At 43.5% G+C, this 20,562-nt stretch overlaps 1 protein-coding gene across 1 annotated transcript in view; it reads right to left on the minus strand.

Moving 5' to 3' along the window:
- Positions 1–2,047: 2,047 nt before the first annotated feature.
- The window catches only part of THBS4 (thrombospondin 4), a 73,399-nt gene continuing 54,884 nt past the window's right edge, over positions 2,048–20,562 (minus strand). Inside the window, exons 14-22 of the mRNA XM_061619766.1 lie at positions 20,210–20,328; positions 18,801–18,853; positions 17,585–17,778; positions 16,094–16,272; positions 14,750–14,798; positions 13,507–13,703; positions 13,106–13,278; positions 5,295–5,434; positions 2,048–2,213 (exon numbers count right to left, since the gene is read on the minus strand). Of these exons, the coding sequence (XP_061475750.1) occupies positions 2,152–2,213; positions 5,295–5,434; positions 13,106–13,278; positions 13,507–13,703; positions 14,750–14,798; positions 16,094–16,272; positions 17,585–17,778; positions 18,801–18,853; positions 20,210–20,328 (1,166 nt within the window). The 3' untranslated portion in view covers positions 2,048–2,151. The remainder of the gene's footprint in view (positions 2,214–5,294; positions 5,435–13,105; positions 13,279–13,506; positions 13,704–14,749; positions 14,799–16,093; positions 16,273–17,584; positions 17,779–18,800; positions 18,854–20,209; positions 20,329–20,562) is intronic.

Raw genomic sequence — 20,562 nt, forward strand, 5'->3', positions numbered from 1 at the left:
GACATTTGTGGGGTTTTGAGCATGAACTGCTCCTTTCAGGTCCTGCCCCATCTCAGTGGGGTTTAGGTCTGGACTTTGACTAGGCCATTCCAAAACCTTAAATTTCTTCTTCTTCAGCCATTCTGGTGTAGACTTGCTTGTGTGTTTCAGATCATTGTATTGCTTCATGACCCAGCTGTGCTTCATCTTCAGCTGATGGACAGATGACCTGACATTCACCTGTAGAATGTTCTGAGACAAAGCAGAATTCATGGTTCCTTCAGTGATGGCAAGTTGTCCAGGTCCTGATGCAGCAAAGCATCCCCAAACCATGACTCTACCACCACCATGCTTGACTGTTGGTATGAGGTTCTTCATGTGGAATGCAGTTTGGTTTTCGCCAGACATAACGGGCCCATTTCACCCAAAAAGTTCCATCTTTGACTCATCTGTCTATAGAACATTGTTTCAGAACTCTTGAGGATCATCCAGGTGCTTGTTGGCAAACTCTAGATAAGCATTCATATTCTTGATACTCTGCCATGAATCCCATGTTTGCAGTGTCTTTCAGTCATGAACACTGACCTTGGTTGAGGAGAGAGAGGCCTGCAGATCCCTAGATGTTGTTCTGGGGTCCTTCGTGACTTCGTGGATGATTTTACACCTTGCTCTTGGAGGGATTTGGGCAGGATGGCCATTCCTGGGAAGATTCACAATTTCTCCAAACCTCCATTTGGTCAATATGGCTGACTGTGGTTTGGTGGAGCCCCCGAGCCTTAGAAATGGTTTTGTAACCCTTTCCAGACAGATATGCATCAACAGCTGTTTTTCCAGAGGTGTTCAGGGATTTCTTTTGATTGTGGCATGATGCGGCTTTGGAACTTGTGTGCTGGCAACTTCAGTCTGATGGCAAGGGCCAAAGTTAGTCAGATTTATATCGGGCAAGGCTGGCCCAAATCAGGCCTGATTGTTTACCAAGGTATTCAAACACCTGGCTCTAATAATCCCTTTCATTGGGTTGAGTTCATAGGGGAGCAATTATTTTTTCACACAGGGGCATTGGGTATTGCCTAACTTCCTTTAATAAATAAATGAAATATCAAAATTTTGTGTTGTTTGTTCACTCAGGTTCCCTTTTCTCCCAGGCATTTTAGCATGTGTTTTTAAATTGTGTTTTTAAACTGTTTTTGTGTTTTAAAATTTGTGTATTTGTTTTTAATGTTTTTAATTGCTGTAAACCGCCCAGAGAGCTGCGGCTATGAGGCAGTATATAAATGTAATAAATAAATAAATATTAGATTTTGGTTCAAGATCCGACAACATTCAGTACCAAAAATATGCAACAACGCAGAAAATCAGACAGGGGACAATACTTTTTCACGGCGCTGCATGTGCTTGTAACCACCTAACAAGGATGCTGTCATGGGTGGGGAAGAAGGAAACCAGAGCGTGGTTTAAAGTGGAGAAAATGGGTTAAACATCCTCCCTCTATTCCACACTTCTCCTTTCTAAAGTCCCCCTCTGAAAGCAGCTTCTTGTTTTGTTTTAAGAAGGCATTGGTAAGACTCTCAACATACATTTTTGTGTAACATGTAATTAGCCCTTTTATTTCCATTTATTTCTACTCTGTGCTCTCCTCCAGTGCTTTTACCTGGCTGGAGGATAGTCAGATATGGGTGGATGAATGGATGCAGAAAACCTCTGACTTTTGCATGACGGGAATGCTACTCAACTGAAGTACTTTGGACAGCTTCTTGAAAGTTCAGACTAAAATCCAGAGCAGATTCCACTGCCCCACCGTTCCATGATTCTATGGCGCCACCAGCTGCCACTGCCACACTGTGCAAAGGTAAGAATCACATCCGTTGCTCCGTCCACTTTTGCCTGGCGTGAGGCCCTTGGAAAGCTTCCCATGAAGGAATGTGGCCCTCAGTCTAAAACAGGGTTCTGCACCCCAGATCTACAGGAACAAACCAACTGATTATACCCTAACTGTTTCAACTTTAAAAAGAAATTCAGAACAAAATGAAACCCCACCTTATTTTATATTTTTTATTTTCACATTTATATATATAATCATAACAAGTGTAGTGTGGATTTGCAAAAGTCATATAAGAAGTTAATATATATTGCTTTACTGTATGCTATATCAATTTGTATTTTCAGTCTCTCTTAAATATTTCCAACTCCATGCTGTTGAGCCTGAAATTCTTGGAAGTCTTCTGGGATAGTATCTGAAAACAAGAAAGCAGGAGACAAAAGATCAGGCTTTATTGTTGCTATGAAACTTCTGAGCATTTCATTTTCAAAGCTCAGATTAGGAAATGGTGCAGGCTTATTACACACAGCTGTAACATTTTTACAAGGTTCTGTTTTACAAATCCTTTCACTAAATATGAGCTTGGTCTTTTCAGGGGAAAAGAGCACACCACAAAGCCAGTATTGTGAACTCCTGTGTTATTTATTAGTAGGGTTGGGATCTGCTTGCTGGTCCTGACCCACTCATATTCATGTCTAATATGTTTATGGATCCAGCAACCATTACAAACAATTGAACAAGCATTAAAACCAGTTGCTCTATAAACTGGTAATCAGCAAGCATTTTAGCCCTAGTGTCAATAACTATGCTTAAAAATTTGGCAACATTTAAAATGACATAGGAACTATTACAGTTTAAACATACTTTCAAAAGAACTGCATCAGCTTGACCAGGACTCACATTCTGTCTTTCTTTCTGCTAACTTCTGCTTTCATCTGGTTCAATTTAAGTGTGTAGGTAGGAACAAGGTGGAAGGATAGTTAAAGGGTTAATACCACAGAGATTAACAGGGAAGCCTAGAGAATCTTACCCGTTTCAAGATTTTCTAGGTTTGCCTTAATGTAGACTCTCTAGGCTTCTGTTTTAATCCCTGGTATTAACCCTTTGAACACTATGCTTCCAGACAGGTTGGTGATTTGTCATTATTTCTAACCCCCCTTTCACCCCCTCTTCCTCTTCATTAGCAAAATCCTTCCCACCCCACCATGGAAGAAAGCAAGAGATCATCTGGTCAGTTTCAAATTAGCAAAGCAAAGTTGCTGGCACTCAATTATCATTATCATTTCTCCCTTTGCCTCCGCCTCCTCCTTAGCAAATCAAAAACACGTAGACTCTCAGTTTCATGTTAGCAAAGCAAAGACATAGGCTGAACACCTAACTGCCTGAAGCTAAGGGAAATAGGGAATACAATGGTATTTGATACAGTTTATTTTTTAAAAATCCAGTTTTGGGGAAAGCTGTGGAAATTCAAAGCATCCAGGATTGGTCTGCAAAGAGAGTTGGTGTGTGGATTTTCAAAAAAGTCAGTCCAAAGTCTAATTTTGGTGAAATGCTTACTCATCCCTAGTTACTAGACATGCCACATCTGCAGGGGTAAAAATGTTGTAGGTTCTTACATGAGACAATTTCAGTCTTAAGCAAGCAGATATGCAATCTTCAGCAATTCTGCTCACCTCTGTGCAGGGCAGGCCACTGTGATGTTCCTGTATTAGTGTATATATGGTAAGTGCTGTTTGAATAGAAGATACATGGTAAGTGGAATGAAAGAGGAGGGGGGAGTAAATGGGCAGTAGAATGCTGGATGATTGGCTGAGTGTTTGGATGGCTGGAGAGTATAAATGGAAGGATGACAGTTGAATCTGGGTGGACGGTGAGCGTGAAGTGGGTTGTTTTGGTGGGTTTTTGAGAGGAGATTGGGTGGAGAGTGTGGAGTTCGGATTAATACTAAGACCAGTACCTCAGGAATAGATGTAACCATATGCTTAAGTGCCTTTATGAAGAAATCTTGTTATCTTTGTTATTTAATAAATATATTTGGTTTACCAAAGGCCTGATCCTTGGCTGGGGTTTCACAGACCAGAAGGGAGGGTAAGGTAATGACCAAGGCTGAAGGGAAACTGTAACAAATGGTGGCAGCGGTGAAGGGGAGAATATAACACCACAAGTATTCAGAGCAAACCAGAATTATCTGCATTGATACGAAGGGAGTGGGACAGCTTGAGCACTCAGTCACAGAGGTAACCTGATAGAGACACTCAGGCAGAGTCTCTGGGGATACTGGTTATAGGACGTGAGTGGTGGTGCTGCCTAGCAGGGGGATCTGTTGAGATCTGTGCTAGAGCGGGGAGAGAAACCATAAAAAAGGACAGTCTGGACTGGTGGAGTCCCTGGTGGTGCCTAGTGACAGGCAGTAACCACGAGCAGGTAGGAACCTGACAGGGAGAGCCAGGGAAGGGCGTCACAGCCACACACTCCCAAAGTCTTTCCTGGGGGAGGGGTCAATGGAGAGTGTGGCCAGTAGTTAGACACCACTGCTCAAAAGTTCCCTGCATGCTTTCGGGCAGCAGTGTCCAACCCCGTTCCCTGTCCCAGAGTAAGGCAAGGTTTTCTTTTTTTGCTAGTTTTGATGTGCATGGCCCAGGCAATCCAGGCACCTTGGTCATGCATCTGACAAACAATTCCCAGACCTCCTTCCACGCAACTGCCAGGACAATCTCTGCCCCTCTCTGCCATTTCAAAGTTGGCATTTCAATGGTTTGCCACTCATCACGAGTGCCAGAGGGTGGCATACACATGCCATGGAGAGCAGAATTGTTGAAGACTACACATCTCTCTGCTTAAAACAGGGCTTGTCTCATCCAAGAAGCCATAAAAGCAAATAAGGATATGCAGGCCAGTGCTATATTTACTTAGAAATACACCCTACTGAATCCTGTGGACTTACTCCCAGATAAGACTGTGTACTAGGATTGCAAATTTAGCTGTCCATGTCTGTACACTTTTGTTAGTAATGTGTCAGACAGTTTCTATGAATAAGCTCTAATGGTAAGTCTGTACCTGAGGGCTTGTTATTGCCAATTGTTTCCTATTATGCGGCTCAAGAAACCTAGGGATATGGCAACCTGAAGGAAATAATCCCTGTCCTAGTATGTCCCTAAATGCACCCACTGCTTCTTGACAATGATTTTTGTAAGAACGGTTTTAATATTTCCAAAACGTTCAGCATTGTGCAAAGATTACTGTTGTTGACTTTAATGTGATGGCTAATTGCACACTTTTAGATCTCCTAAGTGTGCCTTCTGCAGCAGCTTACATTTATACAGCAGATCAGGTATCAAGTAAACTTACATCTCAGCCATACTAAGCCCACATTAGATACAAGACATTTCATATGTTTCCCAAATCTAAAGTCATTCACGGAACCTTCCTAAAACAATTTTCTTCTCTACAACTGCTCATTTGATTAGGCAAGAGGGTGATGTGAGATAAATGTTACCATTGCAGCGATACTTCAGATTGGACCAAATAATGTTTTCCTGAGAGAAGCAGAAGACACCGAGTCTTCCTCCACGCATGGTAGTGTCTATGGTTACTCCAGAATCTGCCACCAGTTCAGAACCTTCATAAAATCTTGCTCTTTGAAAGTGGAACAAATAATACTGTTAAAGATATATGCCTACATACACAGAAGCAAATCCCTCTATGTTCAGTGAGCTTTTTCCTAGACAAATATGTGTAGCAGTAGCTTGCCTAATTTGATCAGAGAGGCTAAATATCAAATTAGACAAAAAAATACCAAATATCAAACCAGACAGAAAATCTATGGTAGCATCATTATGGGGACTGTGTGCAATAGAGAACTGGTGGGCGGAGAAATGATTAAGCATCTCACTCTTACCCACTGATTCTCCCCAGGAAACTCCGTCCTGTCCCCACATTACTGTAAGCTGGCAAAATCATTTGGAACTACACATGACAGGCCTTTGTGCTTTATGTCTCACTGACTGAAGGCTCTTTAGAGAGACATTTGTGAATAAAGAACACTATCAATCACAGGCATGGCCTTAAAAACATAAAGGGAATCATAGGGAGCTGTCTTATACCAACCCAGACTATTACAGCTCAGGGTTGTCTACAGTAACCAGCTGTAGCTCTCCAGGGCTTCAGATGGGTTTCTCCTGGCCCTATGCTGAGATGTTAGGGATTCAGCCTGAGACTTATGCATGCAAAACAAATGCTCTATCACTGTGCCACAAGCCCTCCCCAAAGGGAGTATCTAGGTGAATAGTAAGGGCACCGAGTAAAGGGGAAGATTTGGAAACTTGGAGCTGATTCGTGTCTATTTGTATATTCTGTGACAGCATAATTTTAAGAACTTGCAGCTTCAAAGCACGCAGGCAACACCTAGTAAAATCTCAGAAGCCAGCAAGAGGGGACCTGAAAAGTATTTTCAGTGACCAGGGAAGAGCACCCTGTAACATTTTTCTTTTGATTTGTATAATGTATAAACCTTGCACAATGCAGATTGTCTTGGGGTTAATGATAATATTAAGACTCACAATGCATTTTTGTATTGGATTTTACCATTTGTCCGTTTTATTAAGTTTGTTGGCTTTAGTTAATTAATTGAAGTTGCGATAATACTTTATTTTATTGCGTAAGCTGCCATGAGAGGGATTGACCTTAAAGAAGGCCTAAAAATATTTTGAAAAAATACATTAATTAAATAACATGGTGACAAGCCTGAGTTTGCTGTAGACATATTATACATACAGAATATACACTCCAGAGGAAACTGCAGTCAATTCTGGCTACCTTACAAATGAACTGGTATATGTTGAAATACATGGGGGGGGGTTGCATTCACATTTTAGGTACACACATACATCATAATAGATGTACATTTAAAACAGCATTACACAAAATGATCCTTAGCATAGTTTCACTAATAGGCAAAAAACCCTTGCAGTTTAAGAATGTATAGCCAACAGATATTTCTATCAAACTTTAAAAAGCAAAGAAATCGGGCAGTTTTAGTGAATGCACCAGGGGAACATGAGACCTGACCTCCTCTCTGAGTTATTGTACTGCCCTATAAAATTTGTAAAAATGGAAGCACAATTTGAGTTGGTCTTTCACAGTCCAATCTACTTCCTGTGTAGCTTGGAAGAATTTGGTAACATGTGTCTCTGAGCATTTGGCGAGTGGTGCAATACATACAATCAGCCCAAATAACAGAAACAAGACATGTGCTGTGCTGGTCTTAGCAGGGAGGAAGCAACAATATTAAGACAGTTGACAGTTGATATAGTTCAGACGTTTGATTTAGTTGATATAGTTCAGACGTTTGATTTACTTTTCAATTTTAGAGAACTTTCCTATGGTAAATTATTTTCTTTTGCTTCTCTTTCTGTGAATATGTGAAGTACAGCAACACTTTGCAACACTAAAAATGCTCCAAAAACAATTGTGGAATAATGGCATTGACTATTCTGCAGAGTAGTCTCCAGTGGACATGAGGAGTGTCTCTGTAGAAACAGTAGTAACACAGGAAAGAAGTAAATAAAGAAGAATACCAACAAACACACAAAAAATGTAATTCTCCAGTTCTGGAGATGCAGTCCTGATTGCAGGTGCTACCATCACTCATCATATGCTCAGAGGCACATGTTACCAAATTCTTCCAAGCTACACAGGAAATAGATTTGGACTGTGAAAGACCAACCCATATTGTGTTTGCATTTTGACAAATTTGTAGGGCAGTACAGTATCTCAGAGAGGAGGTCAGGTCTCTTGTTCCCCTGGTGCATTCACTGTAGCTGCCCAATTTCCCTGCTTTTAAAAGTTTGATAGAAATATCTGTTGGCTATAGATACAATCTTAAACTGCAAACATTTTTGCCTATTAGTGAATTTCTCTGCTTTTTAATCCAGAAGGGAAGAAATGGGATCCTGTGCAAGTTTGCTGAGAATGGATTGATCAATTGCATGCTCATTGAGTTCAATGAGATCTACTCTCCTGCAATCATGCTTAGGATACGTGAAACTGACCACAGGGGAGGGAGGTCTGGAGTGGGCAGGGGAGAAAGAAGAGGGGGAGGAGAAGCAAAAGGTGAGAGGGGAAGGAGAGACGGGGAAGACAGGTCTGATCATTCACATGCTTATTGAGTTCAATAGGATTTACTCCCATGCAATAATGCTTAGGATATGTGAAAGTGACCATGGGGAAGGAGGAGGAAGGGAGAGGGAGGGAAGAGGAGAGGATTGGGAGGGGAGAGGGGAGAAGGAGGAGGGGATTGGGAAGGGAAAGGAGGGGGAGGGGATTGAGAGGGGGAGAGGGGGCAGGAGGGGAGAGTAGGTTTGATCATTTGCATGCTTATTGCATTCAGTGGGATTTACTCCTGTGCAATCATGCTTAGGATAAGTGAAACTGATTTGGAGGAGGGGCAGGGAGTGCGAGGAGAGGAAGGGTACAGGTAGAGAGGAAGGTGGTAGGGGTAGGGGTTGGGAGGAGAGGAGATTGGGTGGACAGGCTCTAGGCAGAGGTAAAGCCCCATTCCTTTCCAAAAGGAAAACACTGTGAACAGTACCATTATTTTTCAGGGTTTCCCCCAACTTTTCATTCTACAGCAGACATATGTAGTCTCCCACCCAAACTGAAACCAAAGCAGATCATTACCACATCCACACCAAGTGTTTATTCCACTTCGTCATGGCTTCCCTCAAAGAATCCTGGGAAGTGTAATTTGTAAAGGGTGCTAAGTTGTTAGGAGACACCCTATTCCCCTCACAGAGCTGCAATCACCAGAATTCTCTGGGAAAAGGGGCTCACTGTTAAACCACTCTGGGCACTAGAGCTCTGTCAGGGGAATAGGAGTCTCCTAACAACTCTCAGCACCCTTCATAAGCTATACTTTCCAGGATTCTTTGAGGGAAGTCACATCTGTTTAAAGTGGAAAAAATATCTGGTGGGAGTCAAACTGTGAGTCTGGCTTTTAGAACACTGACAGTTGGCTTTTACTGAGCATAAATGTGCTATTATAAACTCCAATTTCTTAAATTATTTATTTATTGCATTTGCATACTGCCCCATAGCCAAAGCTCTCTGGGTGGTTTACAACAATTAAAAACATTAAAAACAAATATACAAATTTAAAAACACATTTTTTAAAAAGCAATTTAAAGACACATGCTAAAATGCCTGGGAGAAGAGGAAAGTCTTGACCTGGTGCTGAAAAGTTAACAGTGTTGGCGCCAGGTGCACCTCGTCAGAGACATCATTCCATAATTTGCGGGCCACCACTGAGAAGGCCCTCTCCCTTGTTGCCAGCCTCCAAGCTTCCCTCCGAGTAGGCACCCGGAGGAGGGCCTTGGATGTTGACCATAGTGTACGGGTGGGTTTGTGTTGGGAGAGGCATTCCATCAGGTACTGTGGTCCTAAGCCGTGTAAGGTTTTATGAGTTAAAACCAGCACTTTGAATCGAGCTCAGAAACATACAGGCAGCCAATGGAAGCGGGCCAGAATCAGTTTTGTATGTTCGAACCGTCTGGTCCCTGTTATCAATCTGGCTGCTGCATTTTGCACAAGCTGTAGCTTCCGAACCGTCTTCAAAGGCAGCCCCACGTAGAGTGCATTGCAGTAATCTAACTTGGAGGTTACTAGAGCATGGACAACTGAAGCCAAGTTATCCCTGTCCAAATAGGGGCATAGCTGGGCCACCAAACGAAGTTGGTAGAAGGCACTCCGTGCCACCGAGGCTACCTGAGCCTCAAGTGACAGAGATGGTTCTAGGAGAACCCCCAAGCTACAAACCTGCTCCTTCAGGGGGAGTGCACCCCCATCCAGGACAGGTTGAACATCCACCATCCGGTCAGAAGAACCACCCACTAGCAGCTTCTCAGTCTTGTCTGGAGTGAGCCTCAGTTTATTAGCCCTCATCCAGCCCATTGTCGCAGCCAGGCACCGGTTCAGCACATTGACAGCCTCACCTGAAGAAGATGAAAAGGAGAAATAGAGCTGCGTGTCATCAGCATACTGATGGCAGCGCACTCCAAAGCTCCGGATGACTGCACCCAACGGTTTCATGTAGATGTTGAACAGCATGGGGGACAGAACTGACCCCTGAGGAACCCCATACTGGAGAGTCCAGGGTGCCGAGTAATGTTCCCCAAGCACCACCTTCTGGAATCGACCCGCCAAGTAGGAGCTGAACCACTGCCATGCAGTCCCTCCCATTCCCAACTCAGTCAGTCTCCCCAGAAGGATACCATGGTTGATGGCATCGAAAGCCGCTGAGAGATCAAGAAGCAACATAGTCACACTACCCGTCTCTCTCCTGACAGAGGTCATCATACAGGGTGTGACCAAGGCTGTTTCCGTGCCAAAATCAGGCCTGAAACCCGACTGAAGTGGATCCAGATAATCGGTCTCATCCAAGAGTGTCTGGAGCTGGCCTGCCACCACTTGTTCCAGGACCTTGCCTAGGAATGGAACATTTGCTACTGGCCTATAGTTATTAAGATTTTCTGGGTCCAGGGAGAGGGTCTCTTCAGGAGCGGTCTCACTACCGCCTCTTTCAGGCAGCCAGGGACCACACCCTCTCGCAGAGAGGCATTAATCACTTCCCAGGCCCAGCCAGCTGTTCCATCCCTGCTAGCTTTTATTAGCCAAGAAGAGCAAGGATCCAGCACAGAAGTGGTTGCACGAGCCTGTCCAAGCACCTTGCCAAAGTCCTCAAGCTGTACCAACTGAAACTCATCCAAGAAATCAGGACAAGGCTGTGCTCTGGATACTACACTTGATTCACCTGCTATAACACTGGAGTCTAAGTCCTGGCAGATGCTAAATTTATTTATTTATTTATTGTATTTATATACAGGCCCATAGCCAAAGCTCTCTGGGTGGTTTACAATAACTAAAAACATTAAAAACAAATATACAAATTTAAAAACACATCTTTTAAAAACAATTTAAAACACAATTTAAAACAACTTAAAAGATTTTATCCTGGAAGTGCCTAGCAAATTCATTACAGTGGGCCTCAGATGGTTCTGCAATGTCCTTGGGGCCAGCGTGTTATAGCCCTTGGACAATTCTGAAGAGCTCCACTGGGCGGCAGATTGATGATTTGATAGCGTCAGCAAAATATTGTTTTTTTTGCTGCCCTCACTGCCCCTAAATACAGCTTACCATAGGCACTTACCAGTGTGTAATTGCACCCACCAGGAGTTCGTCTCCATCTGCACTCAAGCAGTCTCCTATATTGTTTCATCGCTCTCAGCTCTGGCGTATACCATGGAGCCATATGAGCTCTACACAGCAGAGGGCGCTCAGGAGCAATCATGTCAACCGCCCAGGGTCATTTCTGTATTCCACAGTTCAACCATGGTTTCGACAGGAGCGCCAGCACTATCAGCTGGAAAACTCCCCAGAGCCCTTTGGAAACCATCCAGATCCATTAGTCTCTGGGGGCGGACCAACTTAATAGGTCCCCCACCCTTGCAGAGGGGAAAGGCCACTGTAAGTCTAAACTTCAGCAAGCAGTGATCTGTCCACGACAGAGGGACTGATGTAAGCCCCCCACATATTCAGATCACCATCTCCATGTCCAGTTGCAAAAACCAAGTCTAGAGTATGCCCTGCTGCATGTGTTGGGCCAATGACATATTGGGACAGTACCGTGGCTGTCATGGAAACCATGAAATCCTGAGCCGCCCCGGATAAGGTGGCCTCGGCATGGATGTTGACATCCCCCAGAACCAACAGTCTGGGGGATCTCAACAGTACACCCGAGACCACCTCCGTCAGCTCAGCTAGGGAGTCTCAGCTCAGCTAGGGGCAGCGGGGTGGGTGATACACTAACAGAATCCCCAGTCTATCCCGCTGACCCAACACAAGGTGCAAACACTCCAGACCAGTAGTCACATGGACTGGGTGCTTGCAGAGGGAGATGGAGCTCCTATAGACCACAGCAAACCCCTCCCAGACCCTCAGGTCTACCCTGATGCTGAACCAGGTACCTGGCAGACATAGCTGGGAGAGACTGACTCCTCCCTGCTCACCCACCCAGGTCTCGGTTATACATGCCAGATTGGCTGCCTCATCCACAATTAAATCATGAATGAGGGAGATCTTATTATGCACCGAGCTGGCATTTAGGAGCAGCATCTGGAAGTCTGCGAGCCGGCTGATAGGGCAACCAACAAACCTGCGGGTGTGGGGAGGACCGGAACAAGGCACAGTCGTTAGCTGCCTGGGCTGCGTTCCCCTTACCTGGCAAGTCCTCCTCACGCCATATCTTCCTCTACCCATCACTACAACGATTGGGGGGCCCTCAAGTCTCCCCACTTGGCTCTGAGTCCTCTTTCCCAGGCACATGACTCAAGACCCGCAAAAAGCCAGGCAATCTGCAAAGCAGGAGCCACCTTAACCAGCCGGCTTATGTATTCCCTCCAGGGAAGGGATAGGTGGATGATATCAGCAACCTAGGGACCTGGTCCTGCAAGGCGTGACACCTGCCAAGCAGAAGTCCAACAGGGAGAGGGCAGTGGTGGTAGCCAAGCAGCAGCAGCAGCAGCTAGCAGGCAGGCAGACAAGCAGGCAGCAGCAGCAAACAGCTCTCCTTCTTCCCTGGGTGCTGGTGGTCGCCTTCCTCCTGCAGGCACTGGGGTCTCCCAAGCCACCTCAGCCAGCCAGCTTACGTATCCCCTCCAGGGAAGGGACAGGTGGATAACAGCAACAGCTGGCTGATAAAAAATCAGCCATGCATTTTTAAAAAAAACTTTTAAACTGCAGAAGATGAAGGTCAGAGTATGGGGCAAGGTTAGTGATAGGACTACAGGTACTCTGTGAACATGGCTGATTTTTAATTCATTTCAACACATGTCAACAAATTATGAGACCACTGACAGAAAAAGTCCAACAAGGGTCTGAATTTTTCCCCTCTTGTTTTACACTTTAAACTCTCTATTGTCTCTGGGTGTTTTGTGTATCATCATGAAAACTTAAGAGGGTTGTTAAGCAAGTGTTTCTGAGCGAAATGAGCTCATGGGAAGCAGCAGAATGGCGGGGGGGGTATTTTCAATTTAACATAGTGGAATGTGAAAAATCCATACTGGCTATAGTGTGCAGCCACTCTCGTTGCTGTATAACAAGGAGACATCTTCTAGAACAGCATCTGCCAGTGAAAACATTATCTTTAAATTTCACAGACACAGAGTGTTTGTTATCTGAAAAGCTTTCATACTCTTTTTAACAAATAGGTTTTATACATAATTTTGCATTTCCTCTTTTGCACCATCTCCTTACCTAATATATCCAACCTGAGGTCTGTGCTGCAGGAACCAGCGATAGGAAACTTTATCTTTCCAGCCTACATTGCGAGGGTCCTTCCACAACAGTCTGACTTGATCATTAGTGTCCCCAGTGTGCCAAAGTGAGTTCCTAAGGTGTTCTCCAGGCCCAGTTTTGGATTTAACAGCCTACACAGAATCAAGTACAAAGGCAAATGAAAAATAAGAAATCTCTAATAACAATAACATTTCTCTAAGTTTTAAATATCTTTCCATTCTGTAATGGAAACAGGCACATGCACCCAAATAAACTAACGTTAGAAATCATGCCACACAAGCCCCCTGCCAATTTTATCTTAGCATAACGCTAGATGACTGCATTAATGAGATTTTGGTCATTTTGGCTCCAGCCGGTACCTTCAGCTGAATCCCAGGTTCTGCAACAGCTCTAAATGGAGTTGCCTGCCAATAGGTCTGCTCAGTCTGTTTCCACATCACCACATAAAAGCTGGAGCTGTCTTGATAACCAAAAATGAAGCCAGCATAGTCATCATCCGTTGCAGTGTTCACATGGAAAGTACCTTCAAAATCAACTCCATTGAAAGCTGTGTAACCTGTTCAATAAATACATAGGGATGCACATCAAGACCAAACCAATTGCAAGCATGTTACACTAATATTTGTTCTTTCTTTTAATGCAATAGGCCCAATCAAAAGCAACAAGAAGGTTTGTAAGCCATGCATTTCATTAACAGGTGACAAGTGCCCTAAATACTGTCCGACTATTGGTCCATTTACTGCCATATTGCCTACTCTGAGTGGCAGTAACTCTCTGAGGCTTCAAGGCAGAGTTTGCCCCCTACTTCTACTACTTGGAAAGCATTTAAACCAGGGGTGGGGAACCTTTTTCAGAGGCTGCATGCCACTGACAAGAGTGGCCAGAGGCAAAAGTGGACAGACCAATGGATGTGACACTTACTTTTGTACGATATCTACATGCACTTCCCTACACACCTCTCTGCACCCAGGCAAGCAAGAGGCATCATCACAGTCCAGAGACACATTATAGTCATTCAAAAACACTCCAAAAGAGCAGGAATATGGAGGGGTATGCACTGGGGAGAGCCCCAAGGGCTCTCCAGAGACACATTATAGTCATTCAAAAACACTCCAAAAGAGCAGGAATATGGAGGGGTATGCACTGGGGAGAGCCCCAAGGGCTGGATCGAGAGGAGTGGATGGCCACTTGTAGCCCCCCAGGCCTGCAATACACCACCCCTGCTTCAACCAGAGATACTGGAGATTATATCTGGGCTTTTACACATGCAAACCATTCATCTAGCACTAAACTACAGACCTGTCCTCAGGGGAGAACTGGATCAATGATCTGACTGCAGCACTCCCTTCGTCTCCTCCCTAACAAGTTTCTGATGCTCTCAGAGCTAAGCACCCATTAGGCTGTTTCTGCACGGTGAAAGAGGACTCTGCATGCACCCTGAAGCTGGACGTAGACTGCGGAATGGGAAGACCTATAGCCATCTTTTGAGCTAATAGTTTCAACCTATTTCTGCTTGTGGATTGCTCTCTCTCTCTCTCTCTCTCTCTCTCTCTCTCTCTGGCGTGCGTGCGTGCGTGCATGTACAGAAAAAAGTACACATACCTACAGCAAGTCCAGGATCACTGTTCATGGTCTGCACAATCTCCATGCCCTGTACAACATAAGCAATATAATTAATGAAACTACAGTAAGGATTATTTGTTTGCTGAAGTCATACTGAAGACAATGGGCAAGACTGCATTCCTTGTCCATTCCCATCTGTATCACAAGCCTCCTTTGGCTGTATTTCAAAGAGCTCTTGCTCCAATGAATACAGCCCCCACAGATTTGCCATAAACCCCCCACAGATTATTATGGCAAATAAAAATTTGCCATAACACCCCCATTAGCTCAACTTTAACCATTGGCAATTATAGTACAGGAAATAGAATTTGGCTTCCTGGTCATTTCTTAATTGTTTTTCAAAAAGCCAACATGTAGCTTTCCTGATTTGGGTGAAGTTTGCAAGTTTGAGGTGGCTTCTACCTCCTCAGTCTTCAGAAGATGACATTCTGTCTGGCACAGGTCCTCCTCCCTTTCCTGAAGCCGCCTCACCCCCACCATACATCCCACATCTCTTTATCTTCTTTGCCCCCTGTGTAAAAAGTCATTACAACAACACAGTTGCTGGATTTGGACTTGGATCCAATCCTTGCCCTTTGCAAAGTAGCAGCCCTTCCATTCACACATGAGGAGTGGCCAGTTCTGCACCAACTCACAGCGGTCTCCCACCCCACCTATCCCAGAAAAGCTTCACCAAGGAACCAGGGGATCCTCAGAACCACATGCAGTGTGGCACTGGGGGTTGCAGCTGGAGAGAATATCAGGGGCCAGCCAGCCAGCCAGGCACATGAGGAGCAGTAGAAATGTACTCATTGTTTTCCCGGTTCCAGTGCGTCTCCACCTCTCTCTCCTGAAAACAACGCTAGTCAAACCCCAGCCCTTTACTGTAAAACCTGGTGGGAGCATTTTCTTTTAAATTCAGCTTGAGATTTCGCAACTGATCAGCAGATCAACCCATTCCCCCTCTAGATGTGGCTAGTGGAAACGCTTTGCTCTGGCCTCTGTCTGTCTGAGGCCTCTTTGCCTCTGTCTGACTGTGCAAGTGGGTCCCAACCTTAAAAACAGAAGTGCCCTGCTGGATCAGGCCAATGGCCCATCTATAGTAGTTCAGCATCCTGTTCTCACAGGGACCAACCAGCTGCTCTGTGGGAAGCCCGCAAGCAGGACCTGAGCTCACCAGCACTATCTCCACCTTGGAGTATATTTATGAAGAAATATTTGAATTAATGGATATTTTTAGAAATGGATTATTTGTGAGCAAATTTGGAGTTCAAGTTTAGAGAGAGGTTTTTGTTCTGTTTTCCTGTCTATCATTCATGGCTGCTTTTAGATAAAACATTTTACCTGGTTCAGAACCACCCAGTTTGGATCAATCTGAGCATCACCTTCTGGATCCAGAACGACAGTCTGATAAGCCCTGAAATCTGTCAGGGTGATCTCTGCATTCTCAGGACAAACATCAATCCTATCGATCACAGCGTCTTGATCAAAATCCGATTCACAAATATCACCAATTCCATCACCTGGATACACAAGCACAAAACTCAACGGATGTCGTTCGATAGCTGCTATTTAAACAGCTGTTTGGCGAAATAGCTACCAGAAAAACTGTTTATGTTCATTTGCAAACCTCATAGATATACAGGAATTGCATCAGGCCCAGTTTCTCATTGCCTCTCATAGTGGAAGGGAGAGATGGAGCAACCCTAGTGGGTCAGAGCACGCTGGCCAGGTAGGCAAGACGTGAGACCAAAGAGAAGCATTCGAACGATAAGTTGAGGAAGCAGTCCTGAGAGTTGCATTAAGCTGAGTAGTAAATCACTGTATGAGACTCTGGTTGAAACTGACTCAATTTCACGTTTCATTTATTACAATAAAGCACATGACAGATAGGGCAGCCATAGGGACACCGCCTGGCAAAATCGTAGGTGAGAAAAAGTAGCAGATGTTATCGCCTTGCTGTGAAGTCAATAAAGCAAGTCTAGCAGATGGTCCATTGCCCTGGTACTTCAGACCGGTAGCATGGGAACAGTCTGCTTCCCCTGTCGGTAACAATTTCAGTGTATGTGTAACTATGTTTGTGGCTGTGTACAACATCAGAGAATGTTAATTATTATGAATGAATCACTGAGTCTAGAATAATTACTCTAGAGTGAATTACTCTGTAATAGTGAATGTTCTTCTTTATAAATAAAATTATATATGTAGTTCTACATAAATGTTTTGGGTTTTAACATCACACTACAACTAAATTTAACTAAGAGGATGTAGTCTTGGCTTTATTTGCTTCATACCAAATCCTTCCATCACTGCTCTCTCATGGCCTTTTGCAACCTTCATCAAATTGTTAACACTTGAGGTAGAGTCTAGTTTGAGAAACAGCCTTCTGCTCTCTGGAAAATGCTCTGAGATCTTGTGCACAGGACTCTGACTGCCCCTTCCATGGAACATATATTATGTGTTTGTTTGTTTCATTTATACCCTGCCTTTCTTTCACCCTGGAACCCAAGGTAGCATACATGTGGTTCCCAGGCATCACCCGTCCAGGCACTGACCAGACCCAGACCTGCTTAGCTTCAGGAAGGTGGTGGCCTCATGTGCCTTCAGACCATAGCCTGGGACCAGGTCCCTGTGCCTTCTATGCAATGATTATAGGTGCCTTAGAGGAAATGCCGCCCTGGGCTCCTGCTGGCAGGAAGGGCAGGATATAAATTAAATAATAAATAAAATTATCAGTTTTCTTTAATGATTATAAGGCACCACATTGTCAACATATGCAATACATTTTTAAAAAACTGAGGTAGAAGGAGAAGGAAGAAGAAATGTCTGCCTTACTGTTGTCATCTTCCTGTCCCGGGTTAGGAACAAGCCGGCAATTATCTGGGCCTGGAGGAACAAGGTCTGGAATTCCATCATTATCATCATCCTCATCACATTCGTCCCCCAGCCCATCTTTATCTGTGTCTAGCTGGGAACTGTTAATGACCGTGGGGCAGTTGTCTGTACTGTCCTGGTGTCCATCTCCATCGCTAGGAGGAAAGCAAGGGGAATTAAAAAACAAACAAATGTCTGTTTGTTCCTATTTCTTATTTCTATCTTCCTAAGTATAGGAATGTTTGCCACTACTAGAACATTTGTTAATTTTCCTGTTTCATTATTGCACTGCAAGACATCTAATGAAGGCATGTTGTGACAGTCCTAGGAGACAAAACTTTCTCATTTGAGGAAACAACTGGGAGATGCATGTGATCTCAAGGAGCTGCCTGAATCTTCTCCATTCATAATACATCTGGGATTACTACAAGCTGGAACTAGGCATGAAGGGCACCTCTGATGTCCAAATTCCTGCCCAAATTATGGTATCAGTGCACATCCTGGACTGAAGTCCTCAACCCTGAGGGGAGTCATCTCCACAGTAAGGTCTATAATTAACACCACCCTTGGCATATTATTGATAAAGGAGGGATCCAGCAAATTATTTCAATCCTTGTGGCAATCTTTGCTTATTTCACACATATGAAGTAAAGCCCAAATGGACTTTTGTTATATTTGTTTTTGGCACAAGGAAAATCTGTTTTCTGTAGGAAACAAGCAGCACATTATACATCATACATACACACACACACACACACACACAAAAGGTGAGATTTAAGAGATATTTGATTGGGCCTCTGATCTCTTTAGTTTGTTTTTTTTAATAACCAGGGGGAAGACTTCAGTGCTGGGGAGAGGTTAACCCTTTCTGCCATGCTGTTTTCCCAAAGGACATCCGAGCCTCTGTTTTCCATAGCTGGGCGAATAGCAGCCTGGGGAGGCCAATATACATCTGACAAACAGCACATGGGTAAGGTTAATGACTATTCACCTCTGCCTGTGAGGGCACTTTTAACATAAATTACAAGAGATGTTTTGTGGAAAAAGATTGTAAATATGTGTAAGTTCCAATGAGTACAATGGATATTAAGCTTAAATTTGATCCTGGTAGAGACATAGGTGCAACTTCAGTGAAATCAGTAGCAGCATACCACCGTGCTGGACAGATTTACCTTACCTGTCTTGATTGGTGTCACAGGAATCCCCTACCAGATCATTGTCAATATCTGACTGTAAACAAAAATAGAAAAAAGATTACAGTACTAGTGTGGAGAGAAAAAGAACATGATTACATTGCTGAAAGTCATAAACATTCAACACAATTCTTTCAATCATCTATATTAGCAGAGGACTAATATCTGAAAAGGTGGAAAGACAGATTTGATCCCAGCTGTTCATAAATTCAGTATTCTATAATCCTTTTCCGTTTTTGGAGTGGTTTTGTTTGTTTGTTTGTTTGTTTGTTTTGCAATTAAAGAAGATTGAAATTAAATCCCTATGAAGATTTATTCAGTGAGAACATTTGTTGACATTGGGCTTAGTCTCAGTGATTTGGACAAATGAGGGTTCAGGAGTGGAGAGTATGTTTTGAAAGGAGAAAGTCCCAGGTTCAATCTGACATCTTCAAATAATGGCTTTCTGGTAATAGAACTGGGAAAGAACACTTCCTCAGATCCTTAGATACCTGCTACTGCTTAAGTTGAGGTAGCAATCCAGTTTGGGCTTGTGGGCACATGTGAAAACTTGAAAAACAGTTTTGGACACTATCATAAAATGGCTATAATTGAGTCATGATTAGTCACAAAATGGCTGCTGGGGGGTGGGCCCGGCTAGTCACAAAGGACGATCAACTTGCCCTATCTATCTATCTATCTATCTATCTATCTATCTATCTATCTATCTATCTATCTATCTATCTATCTATCTATCTATCTATCTATCTATCTATCTATCTATCTATTTGTCTGTCTGTCTACTGCCCCATAGCCAAAGCTCTCTGGGCGATTTACAGCAATTAAAAACATTAAAAACAAATATACAAATTTTAAAACACAAAAAACGATTTAAAAACACAATTTAATTTTTTTTAAAAAAACAATTGAGTGCAATTAGTTATAGTTAGATAGTGACATCATTGGGCTTAATGTAACACAGCTTTGGGTATTCAGCATAACTGTTATAGATTTCTCAGATAAAATTTTATCTTTCACATCTACAAGGGCACCTCTATGCGTGGGTTGATTAAATGTCAGGCCAAATTCATATCATACGGGATCTACAGCATTGTCATAGTTCAAATGAAAGCTTTCACAGTGCTATACTTTCTTTCCAAATATTTCCACAACTGTCCAACACACATGGGATTTTAATTATCTTAAATTTACAATTCCGTTTTTGCTTTCACTCAGAACCAAAGTCTTCAATTGCCCAATCGAGTGCCATCTAGATATTGTTGGGCATAAAGTCCCATCAGTCCCAGTCAGCATAACCAATGGTCAGGGATAATGGAAGCTATAGGCCAAAAATATTTGGAGGGCCACAGGTTGCCTATCCTGGTTTATAGTTTTTTTTGCTGCTGGCACTCACCTGATTTGGGTTGCTAATATCTGGGCAGCTGTCACAAGCATCACCAACACCATCATTATCCCTGTCTTTCTGTTCCTCATTTGCAACCCTCTGACAGTTGTCCAAAACATTCTTAATACCTGCAGGAAATGATGACATATAATCAATGTTGTCTTTGGATTCGTAAGGCCAGAAACAAAGCCAGTGTGGCATAATGGATAGCAGATTAGATGTGGACCACAGAAGACCTTGTTTCAAATCACTACTTGGCCATTAAGTTCACTGACTAACCTTGGGCTAGTTGCAATCTCTGTGCTTAACCTGCCTCAGAGGGTTCTTGCGATAGCCCCCTGCGCTCTTTGGGGAAAGGGGAG

This window comes from Rhineura floridana, chromosome 1, assembly GCF_030035675.1.
Source record: "Rhineura floridana isolate rRhiFlo1 chromosome 1, rRhiFlo1.hap2, whole genome shotgun sequence".
Lineage (NCBI taxonomy): Eukaryota > Metazoa > Chordata > Lepidosauria > Squamata > Rhineuridae > Rhineura > Rhineura floridana.